The sequence below is a fragment of the Gymnoscopelus microlampas genome (assembly GCF_963454915.1).
Source record: "Gymnoscopelus microlampas genome assembly, chromosome: 7".
In the NCBI taxonomy this organism is placed as follows: Eukaryota; Metazoa; Chordata; class Actinopteri; order Myctophiformes; family Myctophidae; genus Gymnoscopelus; species Gymnoscopelus microlampas.
Genome location: NC_139944.1, coordinates 45,219,919 through 45,235,952, shown reverse-complemented (window position 1 = coordinate 45,235,952; position 16,034 = coordinate 45,219,919). Strand labels below are relative to the sequence as shown.

Below are 16,034 nucleotides of genomic sequence, written 5' to 3'. Positions count from 1 at the left end.
GAAAGAGGTGAATGGGTACTTATTGTCAATACAGATTGAGGACTGGAATAAAATCTTTCCTGAAGTTACTGTAACAGTTTTATTTTGCTAATTACAGTGCGACTACAATATAATTTCATTGTGTCCCCTTTGTTACAGGCTTTTTCTTTCTTCAAGTACATTTGGACCTGAAATGTGTCTTCTGTATTTACTCATCCTAATAATTAGGAGCAGTGAGCACTATCTTTAACACTGTCCAGAGAAGTTAGGCTATTAGGGGTTAATTGCTCAGGGACACTTCAACACAGACTGAGCCGAGGGTCAAACAGCTACGGCATGAAATCATTTAGAACTGAAATTCCTTCTGATTTGATTCCTAAGATTGAGTACAAAGAACGAACATGCCCTTTGAGTAGCAGAGGATGAGGGAAAACAAAACAAGTACAGAAGTTGATCCAAAGTGCTTTACAATAAAAATAACATCACAATTTGGAATCAAACCAACAATAATAAAAACATAGATAATACAATTCTAAAATCCTCAAATCAGAGAACATGGTAGTGGAACAAACAACCAAAAGAATTACATTCAGTGGTCATTGTAAAAATAAATTGCCCTCAGACTGAGCTAAAAGCAACAGAGAAGAAGTGGGACTTCAGGTTGGACTTCAGGTTGTAGTTTTGATTGGTGATTGTAGTATTGAGTTGGGGGGTAGCAAAAGACCTTTAGTTTTAAGGAATATTTGGAGAACTGAAAAGGTATTTTGTGTGGATGACCTAACTTAGGGGCAGGAAATGTATTGTGGAGCTAGGCCATATAAGTCTTTAAAAACAAAAAGTTGACATTTAAAATCAATTTGATATTTCACTGGTAGCCAATGCAGTTGGGCCAAGAACGGGGTTATGTGTTCTTCTTAATTTGTTCCAGTTAAAAGTCTAGCAGCTGAATTTAGTACCATCATCAGACTGCAGAAAGTGGACTCAGCCACAAATACAGTTACAATAGTCCAGCCGAGAGGTAATAAAAGCATGGATGACCTTTTCCAGGTCCTTGTGTGTTAGAACTGGCTTAAAATTTGCTATGGTTCTTTTTCTCTTTGATCTTGAGCCTTTATTTGATTTGATAGTATACAGTAGACTGACAGGAAATGGGGAGTGACACGCAGGTCGTCGGGATCAGGGCTCAAACCCGCAACACGCTGTCAGCCTAGGTGCCCGGACTGCTACGCCAGCTGTCCGGGCCTTTGCTATGGTTCTTAACTGATAAAAACTGCTTCGGTGCACTGGTGCAACCAATGAACATTTCTTGTTGCACTGGACAGATTTTTGTGTGCATTGTGTGCCCAAAATGGGTGCACTCTGGAGTTCTGGGAGGCCAATGCATTGGTTAGGTGATGGAATTTGTTTTTGTTTAGCCGGAGAACGTTTGTAGCCATCCAACATTTAATGTCTTCAAAGTTAATAAAAAAGGTTATTCATGGAAGAAAGGTGTGAGCAGTAAATACAACTGTCATCAGCATTTGATAAGGTATGCTACATGTCTGTAAAATAGTCCCAAAGTAAAGCATAAATAAAGAAAACAGAAGAGGCCCTGAGATTGACCCTTAAAGGATATCATGTATGATGGGGGCTGGGGAGTATGTTTAGTTTAACAACAAAAGTTCTGACATTTAAATGCCAATTTTCCCAAAGTTTTAATATCATTTTGTAAAAACTGCAGTTTTAAATGATTAGTGTCATTTTATGCATCTCAAATGTAGATGAAATTATTGTAGGTGTAAAACTATACAAATAAAGTTAAAACCTTTAAGTTAAATCAAGTCGATAACATCTCTATCTACTTGACTTTGAGGTATCATTGACAGTCTGTGGAGCGACTGTGAACTGGTGGGCAATACTGTCCAAACTCCAAAGTCAGCGAGGCTGAATGATTGATAGCACTTCACCACAGCGGGCACTCACTTTCAGTTCTGCCAGATGATCTGCCCTCGTGGCCCCAATGTTCAAAATGGCAATTGGGAGTTTCCTATCATTAGCTGCCAGTAAGAATCTGTATCCTGAATAAACCTAGGGAAAGAGAGAGGAGCATAGTCAATAAGTCAATCATGAACTGTATCTGTGTTTTCATTTAATTTAAGTCATTTACAATGTCCAGAGACCTAAACAATGCCTTAACATTAAAATAGTTTTGTTCCAAAGTGAGATGTTCATCATCACAATTAAAACGGAAGCACATTAGGTGAAAATATCAACACATGAATCGTATGTGGCAATAAATACATAACAGTTTGTAATGAAAGACATCTCAGTAAACCCTACCTGCACCGAGGACCCTGTAACCAGCACTGCGTCTGATTCTTGCAATCTTTCGTGCACAAATTGCACCGTTGCCTTGTTTACAGTGTCTCCGAAAAATGTAACTTCGGGCTTCAGTGTCCCTCCACAGTCCTGGCAGGAAGGAACTCTGAAGTGGAGGACATGCTCATCCTCCAAGAAGACGTCACCGTCTGGAGCCACGCCCCCTGCCTGTGCTGTCCAACCAGGGTTCAGTGCTGAGAATCTCCTCTGGAGCTCCTCCCTTGGTGAGATAGCACCGCAGCCTAGACACATCACCCTAAGGACAGATATGCATACAATTAATTGTGATTATAATTTGTTAACCTGCAGCTCCTACTGTATGACTAAATACTTTATTTGGCATTTTATTTATTTTTACACCATCAGTCTAATAATATAGGAGGAATTCTAGTCATGTGTGCAGCTTTTATTACAATGGACCCTATTCATAAACGTGTCATAACAGGGTAAATCACACCTGCTGCAGCTAATCCAATTTATGGTGGGTAAGTTTGATTTAGGTGTACCCATTGACAATACTATTGACCACACTGTCGAGGTTTGCTCTTTGTTATAACTAAATCAATATAAACTCCCGCTATAATTAGCGAGAACTGCCTCCAAACAAATATATGGGGTATTTTTTTTTACATAGGAACAGCTTGGAAGATTGGGCTCCATTGTTTAGCCAAAATGCATTACACGTTGTTTGTTGTAGCCTAATGCAAGCTCTGGAATGCAGATTTCTTTTTCTTTTTTCCCCCCAGTCTATAACAATAAAAACTGAATCTAAGAGGTCATTAAATAGGGGATTATGTAGACCTACATTTTAAATTATAGCTGAATTGTCAACTTGACTTGATCAAGGGTTTCCTGCAGGAAGCCCTTGGGGGGAGTGAAGGGAGAATAGCCCTGTGTACAAAAAGGACGTGTATGGGTGATGTATGCATGCACGTGTTTTGCACACATGCAGGTAAAACATGTGTATGTCCTTACACTGTAAGCCAAATCTTTTCTTCCTATTTTATATTTACAGTATGGCAAGTGGCAACAGTCAATATTACATAATACAGTTCCATAGTGGTATATCCTTCTGATGTTTAGTCTCGGTGCTGACCAATTCATTCTCTGTGGTGCGCCTAGACTGCACTAGTCTTGCGGAATCCCTGTTGATATATGTGTGTAAGACAATGCAGCCATACCTGTGTGTACACCCATGAAGTTCAGTGAGTCTTTTTTGTCCTGCTTTGGAATGAAGGGCATCTACATTCTGAGTGACAAGCCAGTGCAACTTTCCCCTCTCCTCCCAGTGCTGCAGTGACTTGTGTGCAGAGTTCGGCTGGTGGGAGGAGAACTGTGGCCACCCCATGTAGTTCCTTGCCCAGTAGCGCTGACGAGATTTGGCACTACGAACGAATTCCATATGCTGCATGGGGCGTCGATCAGTGCGGGCATACAGTCCGACTCCCTCTGAGCGATAATCAGGAATTCCGGACTCTGTAGACATACCTGCACCACTCACGACAAAGAGTCTTGTGGCACGGGATACAAAGGTTTGCAGCCGTTCGACGGCATGTGCATCAATGGTGCTGCTGGCAGGCACGAAATTCATCAGTCTCACAGGAACTGTGGATGAACTTTTTCCCGGTGCTGTACAAAGCACAGAGGGCCTCCACCATGGCAGTCGCATCTATATGTCAAGACACATACAAAATCTGTGGGTTATTTTATAGCAGTCATCCCAAATGGACTTGTCAAGGCCAATACTGATTCCGATATTTGGGGGAACAGGAGGGCCTGATAGATTCTGATACCCATCATTTATGTAGTGGACTCTGTAACCTAAAAGGCATCTGATTCCACTGTCGGTGCACATTCCTTTCATTATAGACAGGAATGTTTTGTTTCCCCTATTTTAGAGCTCCTCCCCCTCAAACTGTTTACTGTACATATTTTTGTTTTTGTTTTCAAACTGTTTATATGTTTGGCATAGTAGTGTATATTTGTCTGTCATTAATGTTTCGATGAATTGAGTGCGAACGACCCCAAATTCCCCAATGAAAACAAGCCATAGGCTTTCTTGGGTTTAAAATCCTCTTAGCAGACCTTGTATTGAACTGTACTTTCATGTGCTTTTTTTTTGCAAACTGCTAATAAAGTATTCAATCAATCGATCAATGCTTGACATGTTCTTTTGAATACATTCAAAATATGTGATTTATTCATTTATTACTCCAGATAATTAACAACTTTATTAACAGTGTGCATAGTTATTTAGTTATCTATTTAGAAACAAACTAACACTATACAGATATGTATCGTGGCAACTTAGTCTGATACCATGGTACAAAATGCACCGATATGCACAATATATCGGTCAAACAGATGTATTGGACTAGGCCTACCACTCTTATTTTATAAGGTCACATTTCTCCATATGGTGTAGCCTATAATCCATGAGAAATGGCATGTACAAGGTATGTGAAAGAAACATAAAAGATGTGTCATGATAAATAGTAATCATGTCATTACATCAGCCAAATACACAAAAACAATTATATACAATCATACTGTACACATAAGACTGTGTATACAAAGAAATAATTATATAAACACACACACATAGAGTATATAAACACACACACACACACACACACACACACACACACACACACACACACACACACACACACACACAATATATTACATAGACATATCCTTCGCAGTGATGTTTGTGAAGGCAAGACTCAAGCACAGTCCTATCCCAAATTTACAAACACATACATATTCTGCTTCTGCATATTTCTAATGCATTTAAGCTCAACTTGTACATATAATTTCAGTTTAAAAACATGTTTTAACTGTACTTCCTGTGCTTTTTTTTGCAAACTGCTAATAAAGTATTCAATCAATCAATTTTAGAGAGAAAACTACTGTGGATCTATGAAATATTCCTGACAGCAACACAACATAGTAACGTTTAGTCTAGTTAAGTCGTTATATTTAGCTAACTACAATCTATAAAAGGAAATCATGTTAGGATTTTGAGTCACAAGAAACTAACGTTACAGGAACAGTTCAAAGCCACACGTCGTCAAAGCTAGCTAACATATCTGTATGAATTGTAAATGGTACCTTATTGTCACAACACCGTGCTGAAGTTGCTAATTCTATAATAGCATATCAGAAGGTAAATATAAACTTTAAAGTGAAAAAGTAATGCCTTTATTTACCACACTGAAAAAGGATGCCTGAGCTGCCTTCGAGCGACAGTGAGAACCGGATGTGGCCGATTTAAGTGTAACACCAGTTACACAAGAAGAAAAGCAACGCAAGGTTATTTTATAAAAGTCAGTTATGTAGCTGTGTGCAGTGATGGAAGAAATACTGAAATCTTTTACTTAAGTAAAAGTATCAATACCACAATGTAGAAATACTCTGTTACAAGTAAATGTCCGCTGTTCAAAATGTACTTGAGTAAGAAAGAAAGAGTACAAAAGTATTGACATCAAAACATACTTAAAGTACCAAAAGTAATTATTAGATAGAATAGAATAATACCAAAGGCAGGTGCATTTCCCTTTGCAAGAACAGCAAGGCAAATAGGTTGAAGAAAACTTGAGACAAAATTATAAACGGTAGCTGTCAACATATTGATTTATTTCCATATCTGTACACATTTACTATCAGTTGGCATAATGTGTCATTGCTTGTTATAAACCATTGGTTTGTGACTATAGTCACATATTTCAATTGCTGTGTTTTTAAGTTTATTTTTTAAGGTTGAATGTAGAAAATAGAGAACAGAAATAATCCCAGCAGTAGGTTTGTTCTTTATTATTAGTTTTGAGAGTTGCTAAAGGCTTTTTAACCTCTTTGTCATGGCCTTCAACAAATCAGTGTTCGTAAATACAGGTCGGAGAGTTTAATATTGTAGGCATGCATGTAGACTTGTAGAAGCTGCATGACATTTCAAGCTTCGGTGCACACAGCAACACCTACAGTAGCAGAGTCAGGATTGTAATTTACAGAGTAAACTGGGTGATACCAGAGAAGAGTGGGTTGCAGGAGTCAAGCTGTGTGAATGAGTATTTTCAGCCACTCAGGAAGACAAGAAACATCTGGGTTTACCGATATTGCATACATGTGGGTTTTCTTCTTTTTGTCCATTAGAATATGCTGCACACATCCTGATCACAAAACTCCAAGATAGCTGTTGCAGGGGAGATATCAAGTAGTCATTAATTCATTAATTAGGGTTAGGGTTAATTCATAAATATGCATTCATGGTGCATAGTTCAATCATATAATTGATATGTGTGACAATAATGCACATGTAGACTACGATCATACCAGAATGTGTGCAGTTGAAGACTGTTTCAGCATGTCTGTAAAACTCCTCCCCAAGGATAGCACGATAATCCATGTGGCTGGTGTGCACAAGACACTGCGTCGAATCTTTGAATAGCACATCACTTTCTCCATATTGCATGGACTGAAAGAGCCTGAATTCTGTGTCTGGGTTGGCTGACAGAGTTTCCTATACATTAAAACACACACACACACACACACACACACACACACACACACACACACACACACTGTCAAGTTTCAATAGTAAAAGAAAATTAGACAATCGCTAAAAGGATAATCTGATGAGGCTAATCAAATTTATGACAAATATGTTTAATCAAGGTATCAACCTGACCTGTGACTTCATGAGGAAGTCATATACTCGGGCTGTAAGAACTGGCCGTGTCATGACGATGTTTGGAGGGATGACTCCTAGATTACAGTTCTTCCACTCTGATAAAGAGGCACGTCGACCGTCCCCACACAACAACTCAAAGTCTGACGGCAGCCACCCGTCTGCCCAGCCAGTAGAACCCAAACCTGGAGAACAAAAAGGCAATGCATAATGTGGCAGAACACTGAAACACAGATACAAATAACTAAAGTGCATGTAAGCATTAGCATATTATGCATGCAAGTTGAATATCCCACTGAGAATGTTGGTCTCTAAATTGTGCTGCTCAAGGAAGGCCACGTCTCCATAGCTTTTTCCACTCGTGTCTCCAACCAGGCACCTAGAATCAATAAATGTAATATTCATTAAGTATTTTCCACAACAGCAATTATTTTCTTGACAATCTTGAAAACCCAGATAAACCGAAAAGCCAACTTTCAAATAAGTTCTGTGACATACCTCAGTGCCCCCATGTTGCCATAGTAGCGTTCATTGTGGTTATCAGCACAGCGTTTGGTCGCAGCCTCTCCAGTACCACCCATGCACACTTTACAGAGATTCCCCTGGGAGCCAGGAAGGCAGCCCTTCCAGAATACATCATTGTACACTAAAGGAAGACATAGCAAAATCACCACACAGGCCTTTTCTGGCCGTTAGCCACCACCCTTCCCTTAACTCACAACAACATTGACGGAAACCAATAGTAAGTACAAGGGAATACAAGGGTCAAAGCTATGTGTTATAGAGCATGTGACAAGAGTACATGTAGCAAACATATCGGTGTCTGTATATGAAGCGTAATAGAGAAGTGTTGAATGAAATGCAGTTAATTAAATTAACCACTTTCAACTTGGTGTTCCTACTTTGGGCATTCAAAGATTTTCAAAAATTGTAACATTTATTCAAATAGGCTACATATATATATATATATATGAATATATATATGCTAAATGACTGTGATATATATATATATATTTTATATATTATTTTATTATTATTATTATTATTATTATCATTATTATTATTATTATTATTATTATTATTATTATTATTATTATTATTATTATTATATTTTTACTTTTGCAAAAACAGCAGAGCTTGTAGATGGACTATTTCCACTTAAGCACTTTCTTAAGTGCTTAAGTTAATCAATGAGGTGTCCTACAGTATGTAGGATTGTGCATGAAAACAACTCAACATGAAACCTCCAAATGAGAGCAGTACCTTGGTTTGGATCACAGGGGGAGCTGCTGTTATGATCCATGCTTAAATGATGTGTGTAGGGCAGCATCCAGCCTGCAGGGCTGTACATGTGTCCCTGACAGGAGCGACGGCCCCCAAGGTTCCCAAAAAATAGGTTTTTGCTGGATCGTTTCACAACTGCCACGCCGACCACTGACGGCAAGACTGAAAGAAACACATTGATAGATACACAGTACAATCCTCAGTGTTCATTTCATTCTGAAGAGTTTGGGGTGCAACAGTTAATTGAACTTATCAATGTAATCAATAATTAAAAAAATAATTGATTTGAACAAAGTCATTTATTTTCAAAAATACAGAAAATAGCAGATCTATTTTGCCATGTTCACATCGACCCATTGATATAATATACGGGGTGTGTGTGTGTGTGTGCGTGCGTGCGTGCGTGCGTGCGTGCGTGCGTGCGTGCGTGCGTGCGTGCGTGCGTGCGTGCGTGCGTGCGTGCGTGCGTGCGTGCGTGTGTGTGTGTGTGTATATATAATGTGTTTTCAAATGATTACAGGAAAGAAAAACGTGCCGCTCCAATTTCAATTCATAGAATAATCACTAAGAAGATCACTATAATTGATAGTTGCAGCCCTAGATGAGTGTTCGAACACTCTTTGGAATTAAATGAACACTAAGGGTTTTACTGTGTAGATAGATCTTTATTGTTGCCAAAGTATCTTCCATACATAATAGATGTTTCAATAAACTCATGAATGACATTGTATCCACTATGTTGAAAACTGGGTAATAACAACTGTACATTCTTTCATCTCATCTCACCATCTGTCTCTAAGTGGGTCATTCCATCAGCAGGAACACAGTTCTCACCTATAGGAGAGTCAAAGAAAACAGTGCAAATTGTATTGATCACTTGAACCCGTAGTGTCCCTGTTCTGGGGGCGAACATTCCGCTAAAATAGCAGTACTACAGCTCATAGTCACAACGCATCGCAATGGCGACATTGTAGATCATCTATTTTCAGTGAAGACATTTTGTGTAAAGGGAAAAAAGGAGGGGGCCTAGAATAGAGCCCTGGGGGACACTGGTCGATGAATATAGCGTCGAAGTGGTAAATAAAGATGAGAAAGATGAGATCAACCAGAAAATCTGAACTTCTGTGTTACAGTAGCCAAAGTACTGTATGAGTTTTTGAGGAAAGACTTCAGCCTACAGTGATTTATACGCCATTGTATGACCGTGTCCCATGGGGCCAGGTATAAATTAGGCCTCAGAATTCCATACAGTGTGATGTATGGTCTCACCATAATACTCTGTCACCACTGGGACGAGACCACATTTCCCGGCCATGAAAGCATGAGTAGCATCCAGCGAGACAGCATCCACCTCATCTCTCTGTGGCAAATTATGAGGTGTGTAGAATCAGTGATACTGGTAGCTAGAGGAGCAATACAACTTTCTTTTTACTGACAAGGGATAGTTCACCCCCAAAATCACTTTTTTTCCTATCGATTACTCACCCCATGGAGACTTGAATTCATGGATATTTTTTTGTTTTTGCCGCATTCCTAAGCCAATAATTTGATGACCGGCAGCGGTTCCGGTAGGAGACACAAAGAGTCTCCTTTGTATCTCCTACCGGAACCGCTGCCTACCGGTCCGCTGGTCATCAAATTAACTCATTCCCTGCCTAGAACGACTAAAACGACTTTTGTCCCATAAGCCATGCCTGCCTAGAACGACTAAAACGACTTTTTTTTTAACTTTTTTTTTAAAATTTGACCCAAAGACCAAGGAGATATGATTTTTCGAAGATCTAGACTCCCATCCACTTCCTTGTTAACTTAAAACTTAAAAATTCTGTATCTCGGCTCCTGAGTACTTTTTTTTTTCAATGAAAAATCTTGGCAGTGGGCAAACGCGGCCAGAAATAATTCAGGCAGTGAATGAGTTAATGGCTTAGGAATGCGACATAAAAAATAAAAAAACAACATGATTTCAAGTCTCCATGGGGTGAATAATCGATAGAAATGCTTTAATTTTCCCTATCCCTTTAATAACTTAGAGTTAAGAGTATACAAGTTCTTAATGATTATATATGTTATACTAATGATGGAAACCTATGTTGAAAATCAAGATTAGGTAAAATTAAGACATATATAATGATAATAATAATAATAATAATATATTTTTGCCACGGACACATATGTCGATGTATGGACACATTGATTACCTCCGGTACTAAGTATAGACCCCTGGGTGACCCTGGTGACATATATGGTATATTGGGTATACAGGGTTTTAAGTGGTCAAACCACTCACCTTTATCTTCTCCACACAGTCACTCATTGCGACCGCTCTAACACACACCAAGGGGTCCGACTTTATATTGAGGGCCCACTGCTCACATTTCTTCTGCTCTGCAAGGCTAATGCAACACCAACGGACAACGCTGTCCTCCAATGAGCTACCTACGCACACACACGCACACGCACACGCACACGCACAAGCACACGCACAGCAGTTCAATGAGGTCATACAGTCATGGCCATTCTGTTTCTAATGATAGAAAATCCAAAACAAACACACCGTTGATAAGGCGCACCTTCATGTCCGAGGCCTTTGAGGAGCGCCACATAATCCAGCCCCAGCACCTGACTGACATCCTTGTTATCATCTGGGAGAATGGCCAGTTTATCTGTTGCATCCTTGAAGAGCAGGTCGTTTTCCCCATAAGACGACGAGTTGAAGAGTTGGAAACGCAGCCTCTCTCGTCCCCGTTGGCCAAACAACAACTGCCACACGTCAAAAAGGACAGTGAATAAAAACAAAGCAATGCCAGGGCTAGAGCAGTGGTTCCCAAACTTTTGTCTAACATTGTTTTCTCACTCAACAGTAAACAAACCAACATAAAGGATAAGTGTATACAGGGTATCTATACATTTCTAAAGGGACAATTTAATGACGTTTAAGACCTTTTTAATACCAAGTTCTGCAAGGTGTTGTGAGCTTGTAGTTCGGCTATTTTCACAATATTTATCTGTGGAACCGAGTCAAAGTAAATGTAATGCTTCAACTCCTTCAATTCCCAGTGCTTGTCAGGGTGGGGGGTCCCCAGTTCAAATATGAAATTGTTTTGGGGGGCCTGAAAAGTTTGGGAACCCTTGGGCTAGAGAAGGAGCACAGCAATGTTAAATCAATGAAGGTGTGTGGACGTGTGTGTCTCTGGATTTGTTGGCTCAAGTTAAAACAATGTTTTAAAATATATACAAGTATATCTACTGTACCTGGACTGTCGTCAGGAATTTGCGAGCTATCTTGCGATAGTTGAGTCTGGAGACCATGCCTCCTCCTGGACCACGACCCAAATTGCAACTCTTGTAGTGACTGAGAGGAGCATGTGAGCCGTCGGTACACAACAATCTAAACGCTTCTCTCTCGCTCTCTGTGACCAGAAAGAACAGTTATGAGCAGTGGTGGCGAACGGGTCAAAAGTTACAAATTCTGATTTGTAAAAAAAAGATAAAGCAGTTTTGTCAGTTTGAAGAGTCAGAAGGAATTTGTCATGAAGATTGGATTGTTACTCTAAATCAGTGGTTCTCAAACTTTTTCATGTCAAGGACCCCCAAAATGATGTGCCGCGGACCCCCATCTAAAAATATGTTGTTCCAGGGACCCCCAGAAGCAAAGATTTGAGTTACAAATGTTGGCTTTAAAAAAATATATATTCAAAGATTTGCACACATTTTCAAGATTTTTCAAAAATAGCAGATCTACAAGCTCATAGCGCGGCACTTGGTGCCGCGCTATGAGCTTGTATATCTGCTATTTTTGAATAGGCAAAGTATAAAAGGTCCCCACTTTGAGAACCAAGGCTGTAAATCAAACTGAATGAAGGTGTGGCCACTACAGAGAAAAGTCAGATGCACATGGAAAAAGAGTCAGATTTACCTTCGATACTCTCAAGGGCTAAGTGATCTACAAATGCAACATCCCCTGCTCCAGACTTCAGACATCTATGATAGGCAGAGGAAAAGATGTAGAAAATAGCTACTGATGTTATTACACATTTAGAAAGCCCTAAAGTTATTCATGCTTTAGGCCAGTGGTTCCCAAACGGTGTGCTGAGGCACACTGGTGTGTTGTGAGACAAGCCCAGATGTTTCTGTGTGACAACCACACATCATTATAGAAATACTGTATAATGCATACAACTGTACAAAAAGTTGAATGAATGTTGAATAAATATTTTTTTAATTGTGCACACCCAAAAAAAACAAAAACATTTTAACCACTTTCAACCCGTCATCCTTATTTTGGGCATGTCTTTATAGGGGAACATGTCAAATTAATATTAATATTTAATGTTTTTTTTTTCTCACAAATTTACAAAAATAGTCAAAATAGCTGATCTACAAGCTCACAACGCGTGCATCACAATGTGTTGTGAGCTTGTAGATCGGCAATCTTTGCCTTGAGATTTTGACTTGCCCATTGGTGCGCCTTGGACACAAAAAGTTAGAAAACTTTAGGCAACTGCCCAGTCCAACCTGAGCGCCCCCTGAGAGTTGTAGAAGGGTTCACTGTGGGATGTCTCACAGCGGTAGTTACGCTGTCGAATGTATGACTTCTGACCTTGACACAAGGCACACAAGGCTGGTGCCATGGCCGATGCCCCAGGAACACAGCTGGCACTGAAAAAGGTACTGACATCTGTACAAACAGAAACATTAAACATTTAACACAGAGATGACCAAAACATTAGGATAATATTATCATATGCATTCTAATAAAGATAAAGTAGACTTCATCCTAGTCCAGGGGTCTTCAACGTTTTTCAGGCCAAGGACCCCTTAGCAGAGAGAGATGAAGCAGGGACCCCCACTACATATTGTATAAAATTGTGTTGCAGATTAAAAGTTTTCATATAGATTTCATAGATAGTTGGATTCACGTTAATGTGTATTTTCAGACAGTTACCTTTTAAACCCTCAATATTTAGTCAACTTGACCATTGGCTCTGTACTTAGTCTGCTCTTTTTCCCTCTCCAAATCTCAGAAAATAGCGGATCTACAAGCTCTCAACGCCTCGAAGCGCGAGGTGCAGAGAGCTTGTAGATCTGCTATTTTCGGCTAATGTTCCCCATCACACAAAGATTTGGCGGACCCCCTGTAGCAACACTGAGGACCCCCTAGGGGTCTCGGACCTCCTGTTGAAGACCCCTGTCCTAGTCTCATGTAAGGCCTTATTATACAGTACCGTGGCTCAGGGGATGCTCTTTTTCCCAGGTCAGATAGTTACGAGACAGCAGGAAGCCTAGAGGCAGACTCCAGCCAGCTGTCCATCGGGCTCCACTGTGACAACTCTTATGGCCTTTCAGAGAGCGTATATCCAAGGTGGTATTTGTCACCACTGCCACAGCCAGAATACAACCCCCTGTGGTGCTCAGTCACACAGACACACAGACACACACGCACACACACACACACACACACACACACACACACACACACACACACACACACACACACACACACACACACACACACACACACACACACACACACACACCTGAACTGTTACACTATTACTGGTGAAATATCTCTCAAGGTTCCAGAACATGAATGTGAACTTACCCTCACTATAGATCTCCTTGGCGATGGCAATGAGGCCAAACTGCTTCACAGCAGAATAAACCTCTCCAGCATCCAGTGTCACTATATCAGCACGGTTAGCCTGAAAGACATAATATGCAGTGAAGGCTATTTTCCTAAAATCTTAAAGTAAAAAGTAATATCCGCACACTGCATGGTTCTCATGATCAACTTGTTTATTGCTGTTCCAACGTTTCAATCTTGTTCAACTCGATCTTCATCAGCAATTTAACATTTTTTATTCCTGATGAAGATCGAGTAAGTGCATGGAGCCGAGAACCAGTGTGCAGATTTTATTTTTCACTGTTGATCGTTTGCCTAGCACCTGGATTAGAGATTTTCCTCTACCTAAATCTACCACCCAGCATGAGGCACAGAGGTCAAGCCCTCTTCCTCATGCCATTGGGACAATTTATTTTACCCCCCACCCCTCACTGGCCCCAAAGACCATACATCATAGTCCCCCCCCTCCGACCCCCCCAACCAGAGGCAGTGAGGCTCATGAACAAGGCCCCCTCATGGATAGGTATCTGTGATGTTAACTACACAAAGACAAATTCCATCCTCCAAAAAGTAAGGGCATTTAAAAAGAAATATGAAGAATCATCTGCAGGAACTTCAATCTGCCCTGCAGGCAGCAGCCCCCTGGGAAATGTTTAAATACATATGTCGATAATAATCAGTGGTGAAAAAGTACTCAAATGTTTTACTTACTACTTGCAATGTAGAAATACTGTTTGTCATGTAAAAATGGTCTCACCCTGATTTTATCAATGCAGTCAGCAGTGCTGTAGGCCCGTACACAGGACAGTCTGGCGAAGGCTGCCACAGCAGCCGGGGGCAAAACAGCCACCAGGGCTTTGGCCAGTTCAGCACACTTCTTCTGTTCTGGTTCTGACACTGTGCACCACCGCATCTTCTTTCCTGATATGCAAGGAATGTCTCCAACCCAACCATATTTCACTATAAAACTCTAAACTTTCACGTACATAGGCCTACTGTCAGTGGTGGAAAAAGTACTCAAATATTTTACTTAAGTAAAAGTATCAATACTGCAATGTAGAAGTACTCTGTTACATGTAAGTCCAGAATTAAAAATTCACTTCATTAAAAGTACATGAGTATTGGCATCAAGATGTACTTATAGTACCAAAAGTAAAAGTACTCATTATGAAGACTGCCCCATTTCAAGTTTTCAAATGTATAAACATCTTTTGAAAATAGCAGATCTACAAGCTCACAATGCTATTTTCAAACGGCCGAAATGTATACAGGGCTGAAGTGGTTTTGCAATAATAAACTAAAGTTTCCAAATTTCAAATAATAATATACAATATTTGGATCCGAGATGTAGTGGAATAGAAGTAATAGTATCTCAAAATTGTACTTAAGTACAGTACTTGAGTAAATGTACTTAGTTACTATACACCACTGCGTGTATTTTTGGATAGGGCACTGGGAAAAAGTTAACATGCGTGTGAACAGAGGTTATAATTTACCAATCAACTTTACACAATTGTATGTTACAATGCAAAATCCAAATAAGCTGAAAGTGCTTTGCCGAGACATGCTGGCAAATTTCTACATAGTTTAACTTATTTAATAAAAGCTCGACAACACAGAAAAGAGAGTATACTGTATCTTGAGCATTACATTTTCAATACTACTAGTATAGCCAACTGAATGAACGAGCTAGGATAATCACAACGCACTTACCCAAACTGCCATATAGAAATATGAGACAGAGAAAAACTGTTCGCATTTTCCCTCTTTTTTTGGTTCAACAGATGTCTTTAAAAACGTATCCTACACCTTGGCATAATCCTGCACACCAAATTCCATGAGGATTAAGACGCGAGGGCCGGCGATGGCGAGGTAAATAAAGTCTTGTGCAAGAGGAGCTCTTGTGAAAAAAGTAAAGTGACTTTTTTTTTGCACACATATGGAAAATATTATATTAAGACCATCTGTCACGTGGACTGCCCACATCCAAACAGGTTTGTAGTTTTAAAGGGCAGACCTAAGGGCTGCTTTGTGTCTTGACTTGACTTTAATGTTCTTCGGATATTTCAGCAGCCAAATTTGTGGGCAATTATATAGGATAAT

General features: G+C 39.9%; 2 protein-coding genes across 4 annotated transcripts; both read right to left on the bottom strand.

Moving 5' to 3' along the window:
* Positions 1-61: 61 nt before the first annotated feature.
* On the bottom strand, positions 62-5,593 carry sirt4 (sirtuin 4). 2 transcript variants are annotated; one of them, XM_084062300.1, is made up of 4 exons: positions 5,550-5,593; positions 3,519-4,006; positions 2,299-2,593; positions 62-2,046 (listed from the first exon to the last, which is right to left on the bottom strand). In XM_084062300.1, the coding sequence occupies exons 2-4, from the start codon at positions 4,004-4,006 to the stop codon at positions 1,894-1,896; spliced, it is 936 nt and encodes a 311-aa protein (XP_083918426.1). In that variant the 5' UTR covers positions 5,550-5,593; the 3' UTR covers positions 62-1,893. The 2 variants fall into 2 exon arrangements, with proteins under 2 accessions (XP_083918426.1, XP_083918425.1); XM_084062299.1 differs by having other exon boundaries at positions 5,452-5,591.
* A 574-nt stretch (positions 5,594-6,167) lies between these two features.
* Positions 6,168-15,945, bottom strand: sxph (saxiphilin). Of its 2 annotated transcripts, none has more exons than XM_084062287.1 (17): positions 15,645-15,945; positions 14,689-14,870; positions 13,911-14,010; positions 13,534-13,710; positions 12,824-12,986; positions 12,225-12,289; positions 11,561-11,718; positions 10,879-11,068; positions 10,596-10,744; positions 9,578-9,668; positions 9,095-9,142; positions 8,288-8,470; positions 7,523-7,670; positions 7,321-7,403; positions 7,025-7,209; positions 6,670-6,856; positions 6,168-6,529 (listed from the first exon to the last, which is right to left on the bottom strand). In XM_084062287.1, the coding sequence occupies exons 1-17, from the start codon at positions 15,688-15,690 to the stop codon at positions 6,486-6,488; spliced, it is 2,199 nt and encodes a 732-aa protein (XP_083918413.1). In that variant the 5' UTR covers positions 15,691-15,945; the 3' UTR covers positions 6,168-6,485. The 2 variants fall into 2 exon arrangements, with proteins under 2 accessions (XP_083918413.1, XP_083918414.1); XM_084062288.1 differs by having other exon boundaries at positions 14,689-14,852.
* Between the last annotated feature and the right edge of the window lie 89 nt (positions 15,946-16,034).

Bases quoted from the DNA above. Each gene is read 5' to 3' on its own strand.
- sirt4 (XM_084062300.1), bottom strand. From the start codon at position 4,006: ATGCGACTGCCATGGTGGAGGCCCTCTGTGCTTTGTACAGCACCGGGA. The intron at 2,594-3,518 runs GTATGGCTGCAT...ATCTGTCCTTAG, and splicing joins CTTCATGGGTGTACACACAG to GGTGATGTGTCTAGGCTGCG. The intron at 2,047-2,298 runs GTAGGGTTTACT...CTCTTTCCCTAG, and splicing joins TTACAGGGTCCTCGGTGCAG to GTTTATTCAGGATACAGATT.
- sxph (XM_084062287.1), bottom strand. From the start codon at position 15,690: ATGCGAACAGTTTTTCTCTGTCTCATATTTCTATATGGCAGTTTGG. The intron at 12,290-12,823 runs GTTGGACTGGGC...TGCCTATCATAG, and splicing joins AACTCTCAGGGGGCGCTCAG to ATGTCTGAAGTCTGGAGCAG. The intron at 7,404-7,522 runs GTATGTCACAGA...TATTGATTCTAG, and splicing joins GGCAACATGGGGGCACTGAG to GTGCCTGGTTGGAGACACGA.